At 29.4% G+C, this 23644-nt stretch overlaps 1 protein-coding gene across 4 annotated transcripts in view; it reads left to right on the forward strand.

The window, feature by feature from the left end:
- LOC127721233 (uncharacterized) overlaps positions 1–23644 on the forward strand; it is an 80153-nt gene that overhangs the window by 39009 nt on the left and 17500 nt on the right. For 3 of the 4 annotated variants that reach the window (XM_052227911.1, XM_052227913.1, XM_052227915.1), the window contains 6 exons: positions 23–194; positions 590–895; positions 9342–9396; positions 10009–10082; positions 11661–11717; positions 13933–13995. In XM_052227911.1, coding sequence (XP_052083871.1) covers positions 23–194; positions 590–895; positions 9342–9396; positions 10009–10082; positions 11661–11717; positions 13933–13995 — 727 coding nt within the window. Of the gene's footprint in view, positions 1–22; positions 195–589; positions 896–9341; positions 9397–10008; positions 10083–11660; positions 11718–13932; positions 13996–21263; positions 21799–23644 lie in introns of those variants that run through there. The other variant, XM_052227914.1, reaches the window with a different exon arrangement.

The raw sequence follows: 23644 nt of genomic DNA on the forward strand, positions 1-23644 counted from the left end.
AAACATGTGTTCTTTTTTTCAGGTGTTGGCTCTAAATGAAGCCTATGACTTTTCCTGCCCATCCCAAGCACACTGGAAGCTTCGTGCAATATCTATGTGCACAACTAAAGAAAGATACATTTGCTTATTTGACGTGAATCGTCAAGTTAATGTATACAAAGATAAATGTTACAAATCTGAAATTGTTGGACCAGGTTAATATTTTAACTATGCTCTAGATGTTATCTTAAAACATTAACATGCACATTTATTATGATATCTCTTTCAATGTAATGTTTAGTGGATCCGAGTACTTCCACACTGTACAGTCTTTTTTTCCATTGTTGCATGTTTTAGAAAAAAGAACACGAACAAGAGTCAGTCTGTAGGGGTTGGGTGTTGTTTTTTTTCGTTTTATGTGCTCTTATATTCAAAATGGTGAATATTGTGATTAACGAAAAAACATTTGTTGCACTAAAAGTATAGTTACATTATTTGAATTGTTAAGTAGTATACATAAATGTTTAATACCAATACTAATTATATGCTTTTTTCTGGTTTATGACTTTTTTATTCATATGGAGCAATTGACATTTATTTATGATTTTAGGTTATAAATACGTCTTTGAACCTAATCTAAACAGAGATGTTTGCAGTCCGTCCCGATATCAACCTTTCAGATTTAACACAACTGGTTACAGTCGGTGTGCCTTCTTGAAGTCACTATGTAGCAGTGAAGGCCAACAAACTGTCCATAATGGCACAACTAAGTCCGACAGAACATGTTTTTGCAATACAGAAAAGGGTTATTTTTTGGTCAAGGACCAACAAAACTCATTGTTCTGCAATCCTTCAACAGAAGACTGCTCCTGCTATATTGCCATTGATTTAACAAACAAAACAAAAGACCTGATGGGTGAGCTAGAACTTTTGTTTTCTATATGAATTTACTGTTCAAATGGAGGGAAAATGTAATAAAGATTGTTTGGACTGATTTCCATATGTGACTATGCTCGTACATAATTCAAAGGCCTAATTTGTTTATTATTTTCATTTATAAAGACTTCTTGGGTAAATGAAAACCAAATTTGACGAAACATTATTTGTTAACATGTTAACATTAAGACATGTGTGAAGTGTATAAGTTGTCTTCCCTCCCAGCTAAAAAAAAAAGAAAAATAGCATCCCGCTCCAGTTAATTTGACTTGCTAGGTTTAAAGTCATATGAAACGAGTGACCGGTAAACAGTAATGTTAATCTAATTCATGAACCAATGCATGTAAATATCATAAATCTAGTCTTCTGTTCACGATTTGATCATTTTGTATGCATTCATTTCGTATAATTGTAAAAAAAAAATATTTCACTTGGTCTTGTTTTGAAGCCGAAGCTTACCGATTGCCACCTTTGTACAGTACTTGCAACCTTAGACGTTACTGTTTTAGCGATCAATCAGCGGTCATCGATCAGTCACCGATCAGTCAAGTTCGCGTCAAACTCACGTCACCAATCCGTCAGACTTATAGTAAAAGTATTTGACTGATCGGACGGATATGACCGATCGACCTTTCTGACGGATTGAACTCTACTACGTCACATGATAAACTAATACAAATTACGAAATCTTAGTTTCGTTTCATTTAATTAAAATGGCGACATGGAAAATACGAAACATTCAAGTACAAATGATCAACATCTTTTTTTATTAATTATTTAGCACAGTTTTAAGAATTTAAAAAGAAAATAAATATGCATATAAAACTAAATTTAAATATTACTATTAAAGAATGGCCATTTTCGTTTTAATTTAGGTTTTATTTTTTCAAACCCAGACATTTCTAAAACGGTGTTGATCGCGATTTTCAGTGATTTTATTATTTTCCGAAAATGCTCTTGAAAATAAAATGAAATGATCATTTATTGCAAATTTCGATGTATTATTTTTAAATATCTTTAAGTATTTTATCCTTATAATCTTAAAATTCTTTAAACAAACTTATCTCGAGGCCATTAAAATAACAAATCACAAATAAAAATAAAAATTCTGCAAGTTCTCTTAAAAATAAAAAATATTGGTAATGTTTAACAACGAGAACAACATTATAGTATATTTTTTCTGATAGTCTTTTAACTTAATAAAAAATAATCAATCCTAAGCTATAAAAAGTACAAAAATCCAATGACGGTCAATAATCTCTATTCAAATAAAGGAATTATTGCATTCTATTTCAACAAAAACAAAAGTTTATGTATATATCTATCCTTCTTTATTCACATTTTATTAAAAAATTACTTATCTAAAGGCATTTATAATGACTGATAGCAATTGCATTGCACTATTTCTGATATAAAAGAAAAAATATTTGTATTTTTATGCAATGCGAATATTAAATTTAGTATCTGATCCCTGAAATTCAACATATTTTATGAAATGCAACCAATCCTGATGTACAAAAAGTACTGAAATCAAATGGTGATTCATTATTTCTATCAAAATGAAGATACTAATGCATTCATTTTCAACAGTTGAACACCAACAAAAGTTTAAGCCTTATTCCACTTACAATATTAAAATTCTTATAAAAAAAATAATCTTGAAGCATTTGAAATAACTAGTTACAAATAACATTGCATTATTTTTTAACAAAACAAGAGAAACTGGTCATTTTAAACAATGCGAACAACATTTAAGGATATTTTCTATGATCTTCTTTTACTTTTATGAAAAACAACCAATACTAAACTATGAAAAGTGCAAACATCTAATGACAGTCAATAATTTCCTTTCAAATAAAGAAATTATTGCATTCTTGTTCAACAAAAACAAAAGTTTATGCATATTTATCCTTCATTTATTCACATTTTATTAGGAAATACTTATATAAAGGCATTTATAATGACTGATAGCAATTGACGTTGCATTATTTCTGATATAAAAGAAGAAATATTTGTATTTTTAAGCAATGCGAACATTACATTTAGAATCTTTTCCCTTAAATTCAACATATTTTATGAAATACAACAAATCCTGACACATAAAAAGTACAAAAAGCCATAGGCTTTCAATAATTTCCATTAAAAAAAGAGAAATTATTGAAATCTTATTTAAAAAAAACAAAAGTTAATGTATATTTATCCTTAAATTATTCATATCTTATATAAAAGTACTTATCTGAATACATTAATTATGACTGATTGCAATTGGCGTTGAATTATTTCTGATACAAAAGAAGACATATTTATATTTTCAAGCAACAAGAACAAAAATTTAGTATCTTTTCCCTGAAATTCAGAATATTTTATGAAAAACAACCAATCCTGATGTACAAAAAGACCAAAAATCAAATGACGGTTCATAATTTCTATCAAAATAAAGAAATTATTGCATTCTTATCTAACAAAAACAAAAGTTTATGCATATTTATCCTTCAATGATTCACATTTTATACAAAATTACTTATCTAAAGGCATTGATAATGACTGATTGCAATTGAAGTTGCATTATTTCTGATATAAAAGAAGAAATATTTGCATATTTAAGCAATGCTAACAAAAATTTAGTATCTTTTCCCTGAAATTCAGCATATTTTATGAAAAACAGCCAATCCTGATGTACAAAATGTACCGAAATCAAATGACTGTTCATAATTTCTATCAAAATAAAGAAATTATTGCATTCTTATCTAACAAAAACAAAAGTTTATGAATATTTTTCCTTCAATGATTCACATTTTATACAAAATTACTTATCTAAAGGCATTTATAATGACTGATTGCAATTGAAGATGCATTATTTCTGATATAAAAGAAGAAATATTTGCATATTTAAGCAACGCGAACAAAAATTTACCATCTTTTCCCTGAAATTCAGCATTTCTTATGAAAAACAACCAATCCTGATGTACAAAATGTACCGAAATCAAATGACGGTTCATAATTTCTATCAATATAAAGAAATTATTGCATTCGTATTCAACACAAAACAAAAGTTTAAGTTTTATTCTCCTTACATTATCAAAATTCTTACAAAAAAAAAATCTTATTGGAAGACTTTGAAATAACAAGTTACAAATAACATTGCATTATTTTTTATCAAAGAAGAAAAATTGGTAGTTTTAAATAATGTGAACAACATTTAAGTATATTTTCTCAGATATTTTTTTGTTTTATAAAAAACAACCAATCCTAAACCATAAAAAGTACAAAAAAGCAATAGGCAGTCAATAATTTAAATTGAAATAGAGGAGTTTTGAATTCTTATTTAAAAAAAAACAAAAGTTTATGTTTATTTATCAGTAAATTATTCATATCTTTTACAAAAGAACTTATCTGAATGCATTAATTATGACTGATTGCAATTGACGTTGAATTAATTCTGATACGAAAGAAGACATACTTACATTTTCAAGCAATACGAACAAAAATTTAGTATTTTTTCCCTGAAATTCAGAATATTTTATGAAAAACAACCAATCCTGATGTACAAAAAGAACCAAAATCAAATGATGGTTCATAATTTCTATCAAAATTAAGAAATTATTGCTTTTTTTTTCCAACAAAAACAAAAGTTTATGCATCTTTATCCTTCAATTATTCATATCTTATTTAAAAGTACTTATCTGAATGCATTACTTATGACTGATTGCAATTAATGTTGAATTATTTCTGATATAAAAGAAGAAATATTTGCATATTTAAGCAATGCGAACAAAAATTTAGTATCTTTTCCCTGAAATTCAGCATATTTTATAAAAAAAAACCAATCCTGATGTGCAAAATGTACCAAAAATCAAATGACGGTTCATGATTTCCATAAAAAAAAAGAAAGTATTGCATTCGTATTCAACACAAAACAAAAGTTTAAGTTTTATTCTCCTTACATTATCAAAATTCTTACAAAAAAAATCTTATTGGAAGACTTTGAAATAACAAGTTACAAGTAACATTGCATTATTTTTAATCAAAAGAAGAAAAATTGGTAATTTTAATCAATGAGAACAACATTTTAGTATATTTTCTCAGATATTATTTTGTTTTGTAAACAAAAAAACCAATCCTAAACCTTAAAAAGTACAAAAAGCCATAGGCAGTCAATAATTTAAATTGAAATAGAGGAATTTTTAATTTTTATCAAACAAAAACAAAAGTTTATGTATATTTATCAGTAAATTATTCATATCTTATACAAAAGTACTTATCTGAATGCATTAAATATGACTGATTGCAATTGACATTGAATTATTTCTGATATAAAAGAAATATTTGCATATTTAAGCAATGCAAACAAAAATTTAGTATCTTTTCCCTGAAATTCAGAATATTTTATGAAAAACAATCAATCCTGATGTACAAAAAGAACCAAAATCAAATGACGGTTCATAACTTCTATCAAAATAAAGAAATTATTGCATTCTTATCTAATCTTATCTTTATGCATATTTAACCTTCAATGATTCACATTTTATACAAAATTACTTATCTAAAGGCATTTATAATGACTGATTGCAATTGACGTTGCATTTATTCTGATATAAAAGAAGAAATATTTGCATTTTTAAAGAAAGCGAACAAAAATTTAGTATCTTTTCCTTAAAATTCAGCATATTTTATGAAAAACAACTAATCCTGATGTACAAAATGTACCTAAATCAAATGAAGGTACATAATTACTGTCAAAATAAAGAAATTATTTTAATTTGTATTGAACACAAAACAAAAGTTTAAGTAAAATTCTCATTACATTATCAAAATTCTTACAAAAAAAATCTTATTGGAGAACTTTGAAATAAATAGTTCCAGATAACAGTGCATTATTTTTTATCAAAAGAAGAAAAATTGGTAATTTTAAACAATGCAAACAACATTTTAGTATATTTTCTCAGATATTATTTTGTTTTATAAAAAACAACCAATCCTAAACCTTAAAAAGTACAAAAAACCATAGGCATTCCAATAATTTCCATTAAAAAAGAGAAATTATTGAATTAATATTTAATAAAAACAAAAGTGTATGTATATTTATCCTTAAATTATTCATATCTTATACAAAATTAATTATCTGAATGCATTAATTATGACTGGTTGCAATTGACGTGCATTATTTCTGATATAAAAGAAGAAATATTTGCATTTTTAAGCAACTCGAACAAAAATTTAGTATCTTTTTCCTAAAATTCAGCATATTTTATGAAAAACGACCAAACCTGATGTACAAAAAGTACAAAATAAGGAAATGATTGCATCTTTAATCAACACAAATTAAAGTTTAAGTATTTTAATACTTATTTTTTTGTAAATTCTATCAAAGAAACTTTTCTTGAGGCCTTTTAAATAACTAATAAGAAATAACATTGCATTATATGTTATAAGATTAAGAAATATTAGTAATCTAGAACAAAAATTAAAACAACACTCTAAATTAATTAATCCAAACAAAGCTGTATGTATCTTTACTGTTCTACTATATTCATCATCTAACGACAACAAATAGAGTACTTATTTTAAATGATAACATTTTATCGCTGTTTAGTGGTACATAATTAACGAGTAAAGGTGTCTTCGTAGAGGTCCGCGTTAATCGATTGTAAATACTGTGGAGTTCGTTTTACATAAGAATGTTAATTATATACGTATCCGTCCGATCCGTACATACAATTAATTTACTGATCGATCGCTGACCGTTGTCACGGTAACTCTCACATAGCCTATTTGACGTATCTGACGGATTCTATGGGTCATCGATCACCGATCAGTCATCGATCAGTCAAACATCCGTCACCGATCATTCACCGATCAGTCAAGTTCACGTCAAACAGTAACGCCTAAGGTTGCAAGTACTGTAAGCAATCAATAAAGAAGCATGGATAATTAGGTCGTCACGTTTATAACATGTACAATAAGCTGTGGATACATTTTTTTTCGTGGGTATCAATTTGGAGGAAAACTTGCATTTTCGTGGATATTTGATTTCGGGAAAAAGTATACGTACATAAGTTTTATAATAAAAACTACCCATTTTGTTATAAAAAAGAAACATATGCATCAATTTTGTTTAATTTGAAGTTGCATATGACTTTAAATCATCAAACAATAGTAAGACAGTAAAGAGAAATTTAAATACTCTACCATTCTTCAAATACAAAGTTAATTCATCATTGAAATTACTGTGTGAATTGGTCAGTACATCTCTTTCGTAAAATGTATTAAATATGGAATATAGTTTAACGTATAGTATGAGGGTCGATTTAAAACAAAACTTTACGACAAAAGAGATGATTCCAGCTTCCCAATCGCGAACTTTTCATTTCTATGTAGCAACATTCCAGCAGCGCCTGAATACGGAGTATATATCTCCCAATTGATACGACATTCCCGGGCTTGTATGTCCTATCATGATTTACTTGATAGAGGGTTGCTGCTCACAAGGAAGCCATTAAACCAAGAGTTCCAAATGGTGAAGTTGAAACCATCCCTTCGTGAATATTACGGACGGCATCACGAGTTGTTTCACCGTTATTGAATAACCTTTTCACAGATGACATCATATGTTACTTATGTCGTACCTACAATCCCCTTTCCTTTTCACGAATATGACCTAGCGAATCAGCCTATTTACCGGGTTTGTAATAACATGAGCAACAGGACGGATGCCACATGAGGAGCAGGATCTGCTTAATCTTCCAGAGCACCTGAGATCATCCCTTGTTTTTGGTGGGGTTCTCGTTGCTTAGTCTTTTGTTTTCTATGTTGTGTATTGTGTTCTATTATTTGTCTGTTTGTCTTTTTTTAGCTATGGCTTTGTCAGTTTATTTTCGATCTATGAGTTTGACTGTCCCTCTGGTATCTTTCGTCACTCTTTTTTCGAAAGAAATGCCATACATGTTATAGCCCTGAGATAAAAATGTAAGAACAAATTTTTTCGTATTTTTTTGTAGCATGGCGAGTTATTTTTAACCAGACTTGTACAGCTGTAATGTAGAGATATAACCAAAATCCCCATCAATTTAAAGCATAATTGAAAATAGAAAAAACAATATTATTTGTAATCTTATATAGTATTTATTTGCCTGTTTGAAAATATTTCCATAACTTTTATTAATTCGCATGTAAAGGACTTAGTCTTATTATGTGATCGCTCTAAAATTAAGAGTAAGGTAAATTCCAGCAGTTTCAATATCTTTTTAAATTGTATGATTATTACACTTGAAAGAAAGAAAAAAATCAATTAAGCGGACCTAACGTGATATTGTTTAATCAATCACTATAACTATTTGATATTCATTACCATCATAATATAAAACAACCCAATTAAAACATACAAACAAGTATGTTACCCTCCCTTCCTTAAGGATGTTCGCTACTCTGTTTCAAAATAACAAGCTTTTTAAAAGTAGGTTATAAATTGATAGTATATAAATAAAGGAACTAAAAAAGCAGAAAAAAATGAAGGGTCTGTGTGCTTGTTTTTGAGATATAAGCCATTGAAAATTTGGCGGGAAATGATTCTCTCTAGATTTTTCATACTTTTAACATTGTCCGCTTTTCTCTTTTAAAAACTATGAAAAAATAACAAGGATATTATAAGATTTTCAAATATGACTTTTAAAACTATATGAAATAAAATTATGAAAAGAAAAGTAGGGGTTAGTGGACAAAATTATTTAATGGCAAAGCATGGATAAAACCAGAGGATTCCAAAGATCTGGCAAAAATTTAAAAACAAGAGGAGCGAACATCCTTAAAAGCAAACAGTTTGAATACATTGATTTTTATTTTTAATTTCTTTAGTTAAAACTAGTTTATAAGAGCACCATATTTTATATTAAATGTATTTAAAATCGGTATCGAACATAAAATATATTGATTATTGTTTTATAAATTTCATGTAGGCCATGGCACAAAAAAAAAAAACACCCGAAAAACGACCAAAAGTCAAATAATATACAAAACAAGCTGAATCTTTGAGAGAATATCAAGTTAAGAGAGATGTGGAAACTGCATTTTTTAGGACTGCTGCAGATCTATTCACAAGTCAGCTCCAGAAAGATCTGTTGACATGTCTCGTCCAGATCTGACATTTGACAGATCTGCCCTAGAACAGTTTTTTTTTTACATGTATGCTATAAAAACATTCGGGGATTATGTCTAATCCAAAACTTCAGACTCTATATGTACATAATACAATTAAACGTTTTTCAGTAAATTCTTGAGTACATCATTGTATCAATAGTGCCTACAAAATATATTCACATTTATCATAAAAGAAAGGAAAAGTGTTTTTATTTTATTAAAAGCCGGATAAAATGAAAAAGACAAAATACCACAGATAATTTCTTGAAAAACAAGCCAATTTTTTTTTTCAGATTCGAAACGCAATAGGGAATTCAGTATGAATCGTAGATTTTCAACGGATGAAAGGTATGTCTTGTTATGTTTGATTTTCCTAGTTGGTATATCTTAATTATCAATAGATAGTTTATCAGTCATTGGAAAATCTCCATTTTATAACGTGTAATACGCTTAAATAAAACAATGACATCGTATATGAAAATAAGATGCGAAAGACACAAGGAGAACATTTAATCGAAGCCCTGTTCTTTTGCCTTTTTTGCTGTTCATTTATTGATTTTGTGTCATGGATTGATACTTAATCTTTATTGTCATATAAGTTTAAGAGAAATCTGAAAAGCCATGATAAACAAATAGAGAAATTGAAAACCACAATGTTTAAACCAACCAGCTGCAACAACAAAATCTAGAATACCCAAACCAATATTGCCTTAAGAAGCTTAAATTTTAACAGAAAGACTATGTTTATTTTTGCAATGCAGCTAAACAGCAGAAAGACCTACTACTAGGCCATATTCAAATTCTTCTACAATGTATAATCTTGTATCTGTGACATCCAAGTTAAATACCTGATCCAGGTTGTCCCTTTTGGTAGACTTTAAAATAGTTTAAAAAACGTTTATTGCAGTAACAGGATTTTATCTGTACAAGATAGTTAAAAAAATAATTTTGTATTAATAGGTTTAATATATCACAAGAAATACAGACAATTCTTTTCGACAACTTTAAATACAACATAGCTTGTCTTCCTACAGGTAAGTTTACACTTGATAAAAGGGGGGAAATCCCCAAAAAAATCAACTTAAAGACATGTAGCCAAATACTCTAAAATAGATTTTAGGTTACATTATGAACTTGATGAATGTAGTGTGGATTGAAATGGATGAGATAATCTTCCGCAAAACTCAATGACCAACATTCAAAGCATTATACATTGAAAACGTAGCCCCATCAACATAACTGTATATACACGTATATATGCATATAATTATACGATATACCCTGCGCATTTCTTATTTATTTTTTTCAAATCAAGCATTGGTCATTTATTGACTTGAGTTACAAGAACTTATTGAATGTTATAACAGGCTAATTATCGTAAATCCTTAAAGTATTTTTCTATATTTTAACCTGTTTAACAATTTTGTTGGAGTCTTCGTTACTTGTATGGATAGCAAACAAATAATTGATCTAGAATATTATCATTGTAGTGAAATGGGCAAGTTTAATATAAATTGCAGCTATTTGCATCTATTCATCTGGCACACAAAATTTCAATCTTGGCGTCTATGATGGGTTAACTTACAGCCACTGGGTCAATAAATCGCTGGTTGATTTTCAACCCGATGGTGTCATAAGATTACAAGTCGGCATCTTTGGTGTTGACATAAAAAATCATTGATAAGGTCTTTATTATAAACGACATGTTCACAAAACCTTGAATTTTCTAGAAAATTTCAAAATACTTTTAATTTTGTAACCAGGGCATAACTCAACTTAAATAAATTTGTCAAAACTTTAAGGTGTTTTGGGTCCTCGATGCTACCAAAGTTTGTACATGTTTTTGGCCTTTTAAATTTGTTTTTATTCCAGCGTTATTGGTGTGTCTTTTGCCGTTTACAATTTTAATCCTGATGTCTATGATGAGTTTATTTATAGTCCTATTTTAAATCAACATGTTTTCATCTCATTGCAATATTTGTTTGTTTTACTTGAAGAAATCATTGTTTAAAACTTAAGTGAAATAAAAAAAAATAACAATCAAATTTACTATGTATAATGGGTGTATATCTTTATCGTGTAATGTAGATAGGAAAGGGATAGAGACATTACGTTTGTTTTGTATTTTTGTTTCTAAGTATAAAAAGAGAGACAAAAGACATCACAAGGACATGCAAAGGCAATGACACAAAAGGAAACAAAATACAAACAGCTATATAAAAAAACAACATAACATGGATGAATTAAGACTGAGCAACAGGAACGATACAAAAAAACGAAGTACAAATGGTAAACAGACCCTGATCCCTATTATGCATCCGCTGTCTTGTCTAAACAGCTTGTATGCTATGATTGTCAAAAAGATAACTTTCAAACAGAGGCAAACAAAGATTGGCTGAACATTTCGATCAATGAAATATTTACCAGAAAACTGGGGTCTACGAACGACGAAGTCAATTTGCATGTCTGCTTTAAATTTCTCAAGTTAACTTGGAAAGCCGTTAAAAAGTCTGCTCCAAGTTCACTTTTGTACAGGTGAGGACTACACCTACCTGTTTGTTACAGAGACATACAATATTGCTGTGCATGTTTGTATTTTTGTATTATTACAGATGAGTATCGTACCAAAGCAATCAGACTAGTTTTTACATTGGTATTATCATACCCCCGTAAGTAAAATATAGAAAATATGTTTATCTATATACAACATTTAATACCAAATAATTATATGTTTATTTAACGTTAATAATTCGAATCGTTATATACAATCTGTTAAGTCTCTCGTCTAACACTAAAGTCTAATTCACTTAAATATCAAGTTAAAGAATTCCAATTAATTCATATTAATTTTTTGGTTTATCCTATTCAAAATTATTGGTTTTTTTTTTGTTAAGAATAAAACAAAATAAGAAAAAGAAAATAAATGCGTAAGTCATCTTCAACAATAGAAACTGTCTGTACAATTCGTCAAGGTCAAAATCTGAAAAAAGTGTGAATTAATTAATTTTACTTCTGTATTGAAGTTACGATAGTTAAACCCTTCTATAGATATAAACTCAGCAGGGAATAGCAGTTTACGTGTATAAACACAAACAGTTATAAAGAAAGAAACAAACCGCAAACCTCGCCTTTTTATTTTATCTTCACTAGAAATGAAAAAAAAAAAAGAATACCAATAAATTTTAATTAAATATACTCAATAAAACTAATACAATAAACAAAAACAAAAAAACACCAGGCAATAGTAAGAAAATAAAACCATCAATACCAAATTATAGTATTCTTTCAGTCACTGATAAGAAGCGTAAATATCTTAGTATATTGAAACTGTGATGATTGTCACTTTAACACCGGTAGGTGAACTATAACTCCGATTGCATACAAAGTTCAAATACGCAATTCATTGCTGTACACAAAATAGACGTTTGAATAATATGTAGAAATAAGAAGATATGTTATGTGTGCAAATGAGATAAATCGCCATCTAAATCACTTTGTTTAAAAAGTAAACAGTTAAATGTCAAAGAATGCCAAATAATCTACTATTTACCAATAGATATGCATCTCTTATTGCTATAAGAATAAGAAAATGTACTTTGATGTTAAATGAGAAAACAATCAATCAGTGTTGAAATACGCTGGATTTAAGCAATCACAAGCGACCGTACGGCTTCCAAGAATAAGTAAACATATTGGTATGTATAGTAAACAGGAAGACGGGATGAACATTTGATGGGTTAACTTTAAGTACTGGTTATTTTCTTACAACCAATGCATTTTTTTTGAAATTTTGATTATGGTCCTGGACAAGGTACTTCTTTACGCATGCCAAGTATTTCTTTATTTGAAACACACATAAAATCTGCACAGTTTTTTTAAAAGAGCAAATTTTACTTAGACTTATAGGACAAAATGGTGGTATAACACCAATTATACGGAACTGCATGTGCACATTTGATTCTTGCGGAACTCTCATTTGTGAATGCATCTTGCTATTTAAATGAAATATTACAAAAATTGAAAAATACTTTCTTGAGTCTCGAAAACACATTTATGAGAAGGTTCCCTTAAAATAGGACTCTACAATGAACAATTGTCGACCGAGCAAGCCATGCTCATTGATTTGGGGATATTCTTTGCTGACTTTTCTCCTAATGTCTCAAATTTTGCTATAATAGAACATTTTTTTTGTAAGTAACACTAATATAAATATACAGTTTGAAGTAAATCAAATTATTGTTGAAGCAGAAAAAACAAATTATGCACCAAATGCCAGGCTTGTTATATCTTTCTCTGAAGTCCGGCGTACATTTAAGTTTTACGTATGGACTAAATGAAACTTCCATGGATTCAGTAAACCTTTTAATGGTTAGTTTATTCAGCTTGAACACTTCAATTAGTTATTTATTATAACATTTCTTTCAGAGTGAAAGTTACCCTAAAATATTTATTTATTGGCCTACAAAGTTGAAATTTGAAAGAAATGAGAGAGATTTTTATCATCAAAGAGTCACCTTTCGTATCATATTCAACTGTTTGTAGGCAGATGAGATAGATATTTAATCATTTATTGGTCATACAATATTCTATCATGATGCGGCTTAATTTGAATTTTTCGAAGAAGTTATGTTATATCTCTGTAGATGTGGTCTAACAATAAACTAGATTTTCCAAAACTATTTAACTGATTTTACCAAACTTGACAGTAATTTGTATAATAACCATTTTGTTTTTATTTGGTTTGTAAACGTTACCCTCTAGATTTAATGTTTTGTTTGGGAGGTTTTGAGTTGCTGTCATTTATATATACCATTGTAGTTACTGTAGACATTTATTCTGAGTCAACATGCATTCCTTACATAAAACAATATGATCTCTTTTCAGTAGTTTTAACGGGGCTTTATATTCTACTGAGAAGACTGTCAAGGCAATGGTTCCAAATTTGTTGTAAGTGAAATACCTACGCTAAATATTTATCCTTATTGATTGTGCAAACCGAGTTTTCACAAATGCATATACAGTCTACACTGTCTAAAAATCATTTCTTAAAAATAGCCGATCAAGGGTGGACATTTTCACATAGTATTGCTTATTCTTAACTGATGCAGTAACAAAAGAAACATGTTAACATTATGTCGATTGTTTTGCTTATTTTAAAACATAAACTCAGTTTAATTTTACTTTTAACAAAACCAAATCTCTACAACCGTAGACATGATCGTCTGAAATTCATACTAAGTATATGATATACTGATTGATTGTAGCTTGCTTAACGTTGTCCAGAAACCATTCAAATGTTGATTGATATTTGGTGCAATAACAAATTCCCAATTTTATACAATAAACAGGATCTACAAGCTTAGTCAACAGGTGGTAGTTCCGATTATCATTGTAAATAATGATATGTTAAATAATGCCAGACATTTTGCTTTTTAACATGCCACCTACGGACACCTCAGAGAGTTGTTTCGATTTTTGTTGCCAAACGTGCAGATATCGTTGCATTCTCATTATATGATGCAGTAGTTGAAAGTCCCCATTTCGACTTGGCTCTGAATTATCAAATCCATCACACTTAAACGGACATCCTTTTCAACAAGGAAATTATACCGGAGCAAACATGTCCAGCACAGAAAACATTGAATTCTCCCCTTTAACATTTGTGGTCTAAGAATACATTGTGGAGTCTGAACGGTCACGATTATATAAACATTAAACTGAATGAGAACAGTACGTCAAAGGCCGAAGGAGTAACTCAAGTATTTTAGACACAGACTAGGTTCAAATGTTATTGAAATAACAAATACGTGTGATATGCGTTGAATATCGACACCTTATACCTTCGAAAAATGAAAAGGAAGATGTTTGGCCAAATACAATCGCCTACACAAGTTCTGTTTAAATAGTGTCCATTATTTTTTAAGCAGTAAATTTAGTTCATGTTTTACAAGGAATAATTATTAAAAATGAATAGATATAACTTGTTGTTGTGGGGTAACCTAGACTATAACAATGAAGCAAAGAAAGGTACAATGGACCACACGAAAAATATAAACAAAAAGCAAAAACAAAACTTATGTACTTGACGTTTCCTACTACACGCATTAAGTTCACATACTGAAATTAATGTTTAGTGAAGTTAATATAGGAAATCATTTATTCATCTCCACTCATGCGATATCTGTGTTGAGAGTCGTTGCAGCTAGCCGGTGCATCACATGCATTAACATGATTTTTTTTCAAAGTTAAGTTATTAAATTTACTGCTCCAGAAGTATAGCTACAATTCTTTTTAGTTTTGAGATAATATATATTTTGAATTAATTTCTGGTCTCTAGCAAGAACTAGAGAAGACAACACATGACATGTAGACTGTTTTGTGTATTTTACATATACATGTTCTGTCAACTTATAGAACTTATTTTGTAACATTATCATACCTACCTACCTCACTACATTGTACTTTGTATGCCCGGGTGCACATTGAATAATGACTAAATATTTCCACTCACCTCTGTTATTTGCTTTCTGAACTTGTCCCATTTGATTCCATGGTCTTTCATTTCAGCTTCAACCGTTCTTCTCTAAGCTGTTTCGTGGCATCTTTTGTCCCTTTTCCCCCTGGTGCCCATCTTAAGGGTGACTCTGGTCAAGTTCTCATCTGGTCTTCTAAGAACATTTCCAATCCATCTCGCTTTGTTGAAGACCCATTGGTGGCCTTCTTCTGCTTTCTGCTCTTTTGTCGGGTTATTGTCTCTTTGACACCTTCCCCATTTCCATTCTCTATTTTTAAGAATGTTAGGTTCAAATGAAAATTAAATCCTTTAATTTCTGTGAACAATTAAAGAAAACATTTATTGCTTCAGTAGTTGACAGTTGTTATAGATAATGCAATATGTTTCAATCATTTTACCTTACGTTTCATTTCATTTCATATCACACGCGTGATAGAGTTGTGACAGACCCTCACGGGCAGTCAATGTTGTTTAACACCCCTGGTGGTACATATGGCTCATAATAGTAATGACAGAATTAACTTTAGATGTAATGTACTATAAATTTCACAGAAACCAGAAATTCTCATTATCCCAATTCTGATTTTAAATGAATAATTATCCAAGGTATTCATGAATTCAAATATGATGCACAATTAGTAATCACTGAAACTTTGAATTTTCATTATTCCAATTTGCTACTCTAAATGTATATCTATCCACAATTTTCATGGAATTCAGATACGATGTAATATTAATATCCCAGAAAACTATGAATTCTCTTTATTTAAAATTGTTATTTCAAATGAATAATATATCAAAGATATTCACTGTCATCAAGTAATGTAGTCTTTCTTACAAATTGTAAGTTTGCTATTTGTTCAATGTACAATTTTCTTCTTGTCCAATCTAATCGAACATCCCATCAATATCATGGCATAATGCTGTAAGCCCTATTTGTTATTTCCAAAAGCAATAAGTAAGCACAAAATTATGAATTAATCAACTGTTTAACAATTAGCAGCTATGGGAGTTACTTAGTGACAAATATATATATTTCCTATATCATGTATATACCGGCTTCATAATCTGGCTGGGAATCATGCTCCAACCAATGTGAATTCTACAAAAAAATATATAAATTAAGAATTAATTACTGAAACGAATCTAATGTTGTTTATATTTACTTGCATTTATCTTGAAGAAAACCCGCAAGTCTAATTTGCTTGATAACATAGTTCTATGACTATTAAAATTGTATTTATGACTTATGCAATTGAACTTATATATAAGTCCCATATAACAAGAAGAATAAAATCTTTCTTTGGGGTTTTATTCCCTAACAGATATTGTTTCTCTTTCTACATTAATGTTTTCTAATGTGTGTACTTCATTAAAGGGTTACTGTCTAGTTGAGGCTAGCACTTTATATTTGTTTTGATCAATTCTTTAAAGTCTGACATGATTATTTCTCTCTAAAACACATTTTGATCATTTTGATAGGAATAAAATCACTACAAATATAAGTTTAAAGAATGATAAAACAAAAACCAGAACTAAATGCACTGTTGTTACCTTAGTTACAGACTTTTCTTTTGTCAAGTGCATAAAGGCCAAACAAAAAAGTATGTGTGTTTACTGTCACGTGCTGACAATAGGGTAGGTAGGTAGGTTTATGTTGTACATTGTGACTTTAACAGTGCTTAATCAAAAATGGTAAAAGAAACTTTATGGTAAAGAATTTTGTGTCATAAATGAATAAATCTTTTTATAGGTAAATCATGTAAATGTAGAATCATTATCCAAAGGTTAACCCTCTATTTTAACATTTTAAGAAAACTGAAAAAGGATTATATTTCCATATTATATTTTATATTAAACCTTAAGCTTAATTTGACATACTCAAAGTTACCCGGTATACTTTTTACTTATTACAGTTTTTATTAAGGATGTATTCTTCTGACGTTTCAGTCTCGTTGAAATCTCGTTCTGGAATTATTTCTAAAATATGTGATTCAAGTGGAAAATATCAATGAATTTAAAAAATGTTATAATCAAACTTAAATTTGGGTAGTTCCAATGAGTAAATTTTGAGTAATAAATTTTTCAAATTTTTTTACCAATCAAGTCAGTCTGTTTAGGCAAAATTTTGAGGAAATGGGTGAGTGATACAAAATGATTTTTTTAGAAACATGTACATCCCACATCACTTTTTTGTTTTCAAATTTCTTAGATATGTATTTTTTCAATCATTTATAACAAAGAAGTTGAAAAAATATGGAAATTGAACTTTAAACGGAGAAAAATCACAAATTGAAAAAAAATTGACAACATGGTAAATTTGACACAAAAAAGCATCAAAATATGATAACACTTTCTTATATTAACACCTACTTATAGTTTTTTTAGTTCAAATTTATTCAGATTGGTCCCCTTCATCTTTATTGAAAGTATGATAAAAAGTTTAATTGTGGAATTGTGATTTTTTTCATGATAATAGCTCAAAAATAGGAAAAAATTGATGAAAAATGTGAAAACCATAATTGGATACTTTCAAAGGGCCGTAGCAAAAAAAGAAGTGCACCACCATATGATGTTTTCTTCACCAATTATTTTTTTACAGTCATATAATCCCATAAATCAGATTTAGAAAAAAAGTTTAATTCTAGAAATTTTTGGCACCTCAGAGGTGTACATCATACAATAGTGCTTTGCAGTTTATATTCCCCAGACCACACCTTTTCTTTATTTTATATTAGTTATTTACTCATTTTTATGTTGATAAATGGATGCTTACATAACTTTTAAAACCTGTATTTTTTATATATTATATATATCATGTATATCCAAAATACCAGAATACAATAATATCCTGTTGTGTCATATTTTTCTTAAATTTTCAATTGATTATGACTTTATCCACAATTTGGAGAGGACATTTAAGATTTGTGAACATCATTATAAAATCATCTCAATACCCATGATAGTTTAATATTCATCCCTCAAGGCAACAAACTGTTGTGTCTCAATCTTTTTATTACATATAACATGTACATTAGAAGTCTTGATAATTAACTTTTTCAGTGCGACATCCTGATTATTACCTATTCTTAAATCACATGGTCATGAATTCATGTTTAATAAAATTATATTTTTATAGTAATTGATTTCGAAGTTGAAGTACAGTTTTTTTTTAAATTGTGAGACATACCATGTAGTTAACTAGGTCAATTTGTGACAACTTAAAAAATATTATAAGCTTCATAAAATATCTAAGTTTAGACCATGCTTACATAAAAAAATATGCTTAAAGATAGATGTTTTTTTATTTGTTTTCCCTACACACTGAATGTTAAACATAAAATAAATATAAATAAGATATTTAAATAATTTCGAAAAGGCACAAAATCTGCAGTCAAATGTGAATGAGCACGATGAAAGGAGATGTGGAATAAATATCAATGATACATCAACCCAATAATAAAGTAACCAAAATACGTGTGTGATTTAACACATGTAGAAAAATATGACTGGTGAATAGGAAGTCCTTTAATCATGTTAATGGTGGAATAAATTAAAAGACACTTGAATGTTACAATAACATGAAGTTAACATTTATTCACATGTAACATATTTGTTGATGTTCATGCCAATTCCAAAACATGATTAAAAGGAGATGTTGGGTATATGTCAAAGAGACAACAGTCCCCAAACCAAGACAAAAAAAAGGCATGAATGAATTCTTATTAACCATACTAACAGGGCAAAATTAATGTAATAACTGACAACGTTCACATGACACTATATAGTTTAGGCCACACTTATTTGATAAATAGTTCTTAAGATTGATAATATAAAACAAATTTAGTGTACATGTGCCGTGTGCAGAGTGTCATCCCTCCATTATAACATGATAAAATATTTACAGATATTGTTTTCATCATGTTCAATGTAATCATTCATTTTGAGAAAAGATGAAACCTCCACAACACTTATTCAATACTATAAGTTATATAGTTCGCTACTGCTCCCTACGGATCCATAGAGGTTTAGTAAAATCCATAGGGGGTGAGACCGGAGGCCGAATCTCCTATGGATTTTATCCAGCCTCTATGGTCCGTAGGAGGTCAGTGGCGAACCGAATAACGAATTTACTTTTTCTGCTGCGTTTTGTTGAAAAATAAACAATGAAAAAACAACAACAGTAATAAATGACGTCACCATAAACAGCAGATATGACGTCATGAACCCCCTATAAAATTAACTAACCCCTACTGATCCATAAGGGTCACCACGTGACGGCTTTAAACCTATCAAAACGTGACAATTTACGCGCAGTGCGATAAGAATCCTTAGGTACATGCTGGGGTACTGTACATGATGAAACAATTAACTCAGTTTGTTTTATCAACTATTTTCTAAATTACAACTGTTATGACTCTGTTACATTGTTTCAGGAATATTAATTTGATAACATTGTTTTATTTTGATGATTAATATTATTTTGAACTATCTAATAGATATTCACTTTCAATGCTTTCTATTATCAAATATATTCACATTTCGTTGTCCATGACTCAGGAATTATTTGAAAATTATACAATTCATTTTTTCTAAATAAGTCACTAAAATTTATAATTTTCACAACATTTTATATATAGATATTTGATTTGTAGTAAAATTTTCTCAAATTCTATTTAATAATTTTATAATAGTAATTATTGTACAACACCCACAACGGGCACAAGGTAATTAGGGAAAACAACGACATGCTTATAAACCAGCGTTAGCAAAGTTATTATATGTATATGGACATGTAAAGATTGGTTGGTTGTTGGTTATAAAAAAATCCAGTGACAACATATTTATGCAAATTTAAAACGAGACAGTTATCAATACATTAACATACAATATGTATAGGTTCTGTAATAGCCTAGCCCATCCCGCACAACCAAACCAATGCACCACATGTTAGGGTCTAACAGTAAGACGATGAACATCCAGCCATTTTTAAAAGGGGGTTAGGGTCCAGACCCAGGATAAAGGGGGGTTCAAACAATATGTACCCTTTCAAATGCATTGATCCTCAAAAAAAGGGAGCTCCAATCCAAGGAACCTCCGGCCCCTGGATCCGCCACTGGATGAGTACCAAGAGTAACCTTTTTTGTATTCCAATGTCACCTTTCGGATCTATGTAAAGTACATAAGTTATAACCCAGCAGGCACCCGATGTTGTACAGACGTCGATATTTGGTTGAAAATAGGTCGCAACGTCGGCGACCTAAATTCAACGTCGGCTCAACGTCAACTGGCAAACGTCTGTTGGACGTTATAGAATAACGTCTAATAACATTGTTTTTTGGTCGCGACCTTATACAACGTCAAAACAACGTCGGATTCCAAATGTCAGTTATACGTCTTAATTAATCTAAAATATTGAAAGCACACGTACACAGACAAATATTTTCTGCAGGCACGCAACTTTTTATTTATATTGATTTACTGATTTTTTTTTCAAATCGACTCAATAGTTACTTCTGCTTTTATATATAAATCTTCTCATTGACACGATTAAAGTGAATGAATCACTTTTTTAAAAGTAAAATATTTCAATTACACATACAGATTTGATTTCAATTTGCGCATGCGTACGAGGCTTTGAATTTTTGTGCGACCAGTTTGATTACAACAACAACTTCTACGACGTTTGATGTACATTATCATAGCTGTAAAACGTGCAAAGTAAGTGCAATTTTCTTTTATTGTTTGCTTTAATAATAAATATATATTGATTTAGTGTAAACAGTATTAATATTGTAGCTGTAACTATTCACTGTCCCCGCAAGTTTGAGTTAAGTGATTTGTGTAGATCAGATCTCCGATTAAATATGGTTTACAATTATGCACGTAGTCTGTCATATTCCTGCAGAAAGGTTGACCCATGGCAGTATTATGTTGACCTTAAGATATATTTGACTTATACATTAAATAATGGGTAAAAGAACTAATTAACTTTTTCAAATAAATATGAATAATGATTTGATAATAATTAATTACATATAGGCGTTTGCCAACGTATATAATTCCATCATTAGTAAAAATATTTTTAATTTTTAAAAATGGACGAATGAATAAGACACATGTTTTGCAACTAAATTGTTACGCCTTCTCAAAATTTCCATCATTGCAGATACAGGGAGGATTGATTCATAAATTATCATGGAACATCGGATGAAATAGAAAAATGTACTTGTCTGGTAAGTAGTTATTTATAACACCTTACTGAAGTTCACCTAGTATGTAATCTCGGACGATAAAATTTCGTTCTTATATTTTAATGTAATTAAAAGTCAAAGATTTACAACACATGACATTCCTGAGCTTGAAATACATGTAGAACAAACAAATTCTTCTCGACACTAGCTGTCACTCACAGCATGTATTCCAACATGTTATTAGTAAAGTAATGTGCAGATAAGGAACCCGTGTGACCGTAGCAAATTAATACACAATCCTGACCAATTTCAAAGTGGTATATATGATAACGTCGAAATAAATGATGTATTTGATACTGATGCTTTATCAATTGACCATACTTAATTATTACACCACTAACAATTCAAGGAAAACGCAAATATTCCTATAGTTTAGATATCTAAACATAGACAAAAGAAGTATAAAAAAAGACTGGGATTTATTACAGTTTGAAAAAAAAAGTAAACACAGTTTCATTGTTTATCTATTTCTTGCGTATAGTAAACATGCAAAAATTTTCTTTTGATGAAGAATATAAATATAATAAAATATATCAATATAATTTATTATACATGAATAATATTTACTTCGAATTATATTAAAATTATAGGGGTCAATCTGGCAATGTAGGATACATTTTTATTCCCCATTTATCGGCATTATGTTTTCTGGTCTGTGCGTCCGTCCGTTCGTCCGTCTATCTGTCCCGCTTCGGGTTAAAGTGATTGGTCAAGTTAGTTTTTGATGAAGATGAAGTCCGATCAACTTGAAACTTAGTACACATGTTCCCTATGATATGATCTTTCTAATTTCAATGCCAAATAATGTTTTGACCCCAATTTAACGGTCCACCGAACATAGAAAAGGATAGTGGGATTGCGGCATCCGTGTACTATTAGTCCAGTCAAACTAAGTTTTAACCTTAAACTAATTGCAACAGAAAATGTTTTAGTTCTAATCTATAGCATTAAGCCCTAAATATACACAGAAAAAAGTCCCATAAAATCTAACTTGAGGAAAACTCAAAATCAGCATTTTAAATTTTCTATGGAAATTAACATTGGAAGGGGAGATAACTCCGCAAAAATGAGTCTTCTTTTGTCAGTTTTTGGTTGATTTTTTATTAAAATCTATGTAAAGGATGATACTTTGATGGGGTTATAAGTTTATATTTGACTATATTATATAATCTTCTGCTCATGAAATGTGCAAAACCCAAGTGTTATGGGTATATTTTTTTTTGTGCATTTTTCATTAAAGAAATTGCAAATTTGTGGCTTTGTGACCATTTTGAAAAAATAATGTTAAATTGGTATTGTTTATATCTGTATATTATAGTTGTTCAGCATCTACCTTGTTTAAAGAAAATTTAAACAACAAAAAGAAGAATATATGCTTAATTATTTTTATCAAATTTGAGATTCTTTACCTTGACATGTTGAAAAATTCAATAAATGGTCAACTAATGAATTATGAAATCCAGATGGTAGCTTGATAAAAGATATGAAAACACCTTTAGAGTTGTTTGTTATACTCTAAAGACGGCTAAAATATCAAGAATCAATACATTATGTTGAATAGAAGCGGTAAAGTTATAACTTTGTATCAATTTTTATTGATATTTGTGCCTTTTTTTGCAGAGTTATCTCCCTTTTCAATGCAAATCTCCATAGGAATTTTAAATCAGATTTTGTTTAGTCTTCCTTTTGTAAGATTTTATGGTACTTTTTTTCTGTGTATATTTGGGGTATAATGCTAAAGATTAAAACTTAAAAATCTTCTTTTGCAATTACTTTAAGGTTAGGGTCAAATTTATGTTAGATTGACTGGACTATATGGACACATTCT

The sequence above is a fragment of the Mytilus californianus genome, unplaced genomic scaffold, assembly GCF_021869535.1.
Source record: "Mytilus californianus isolate M0D057914Y unplaced genomic scaffold, xbMytCali1.0.p SCAF_12, whole genome shotgun sequence".
NCBI lineage: Eukaryota > Metazoa > Mollusca > Bivalvia > Mytilida > Mytilidae > Mytilus > Mytilus californianus.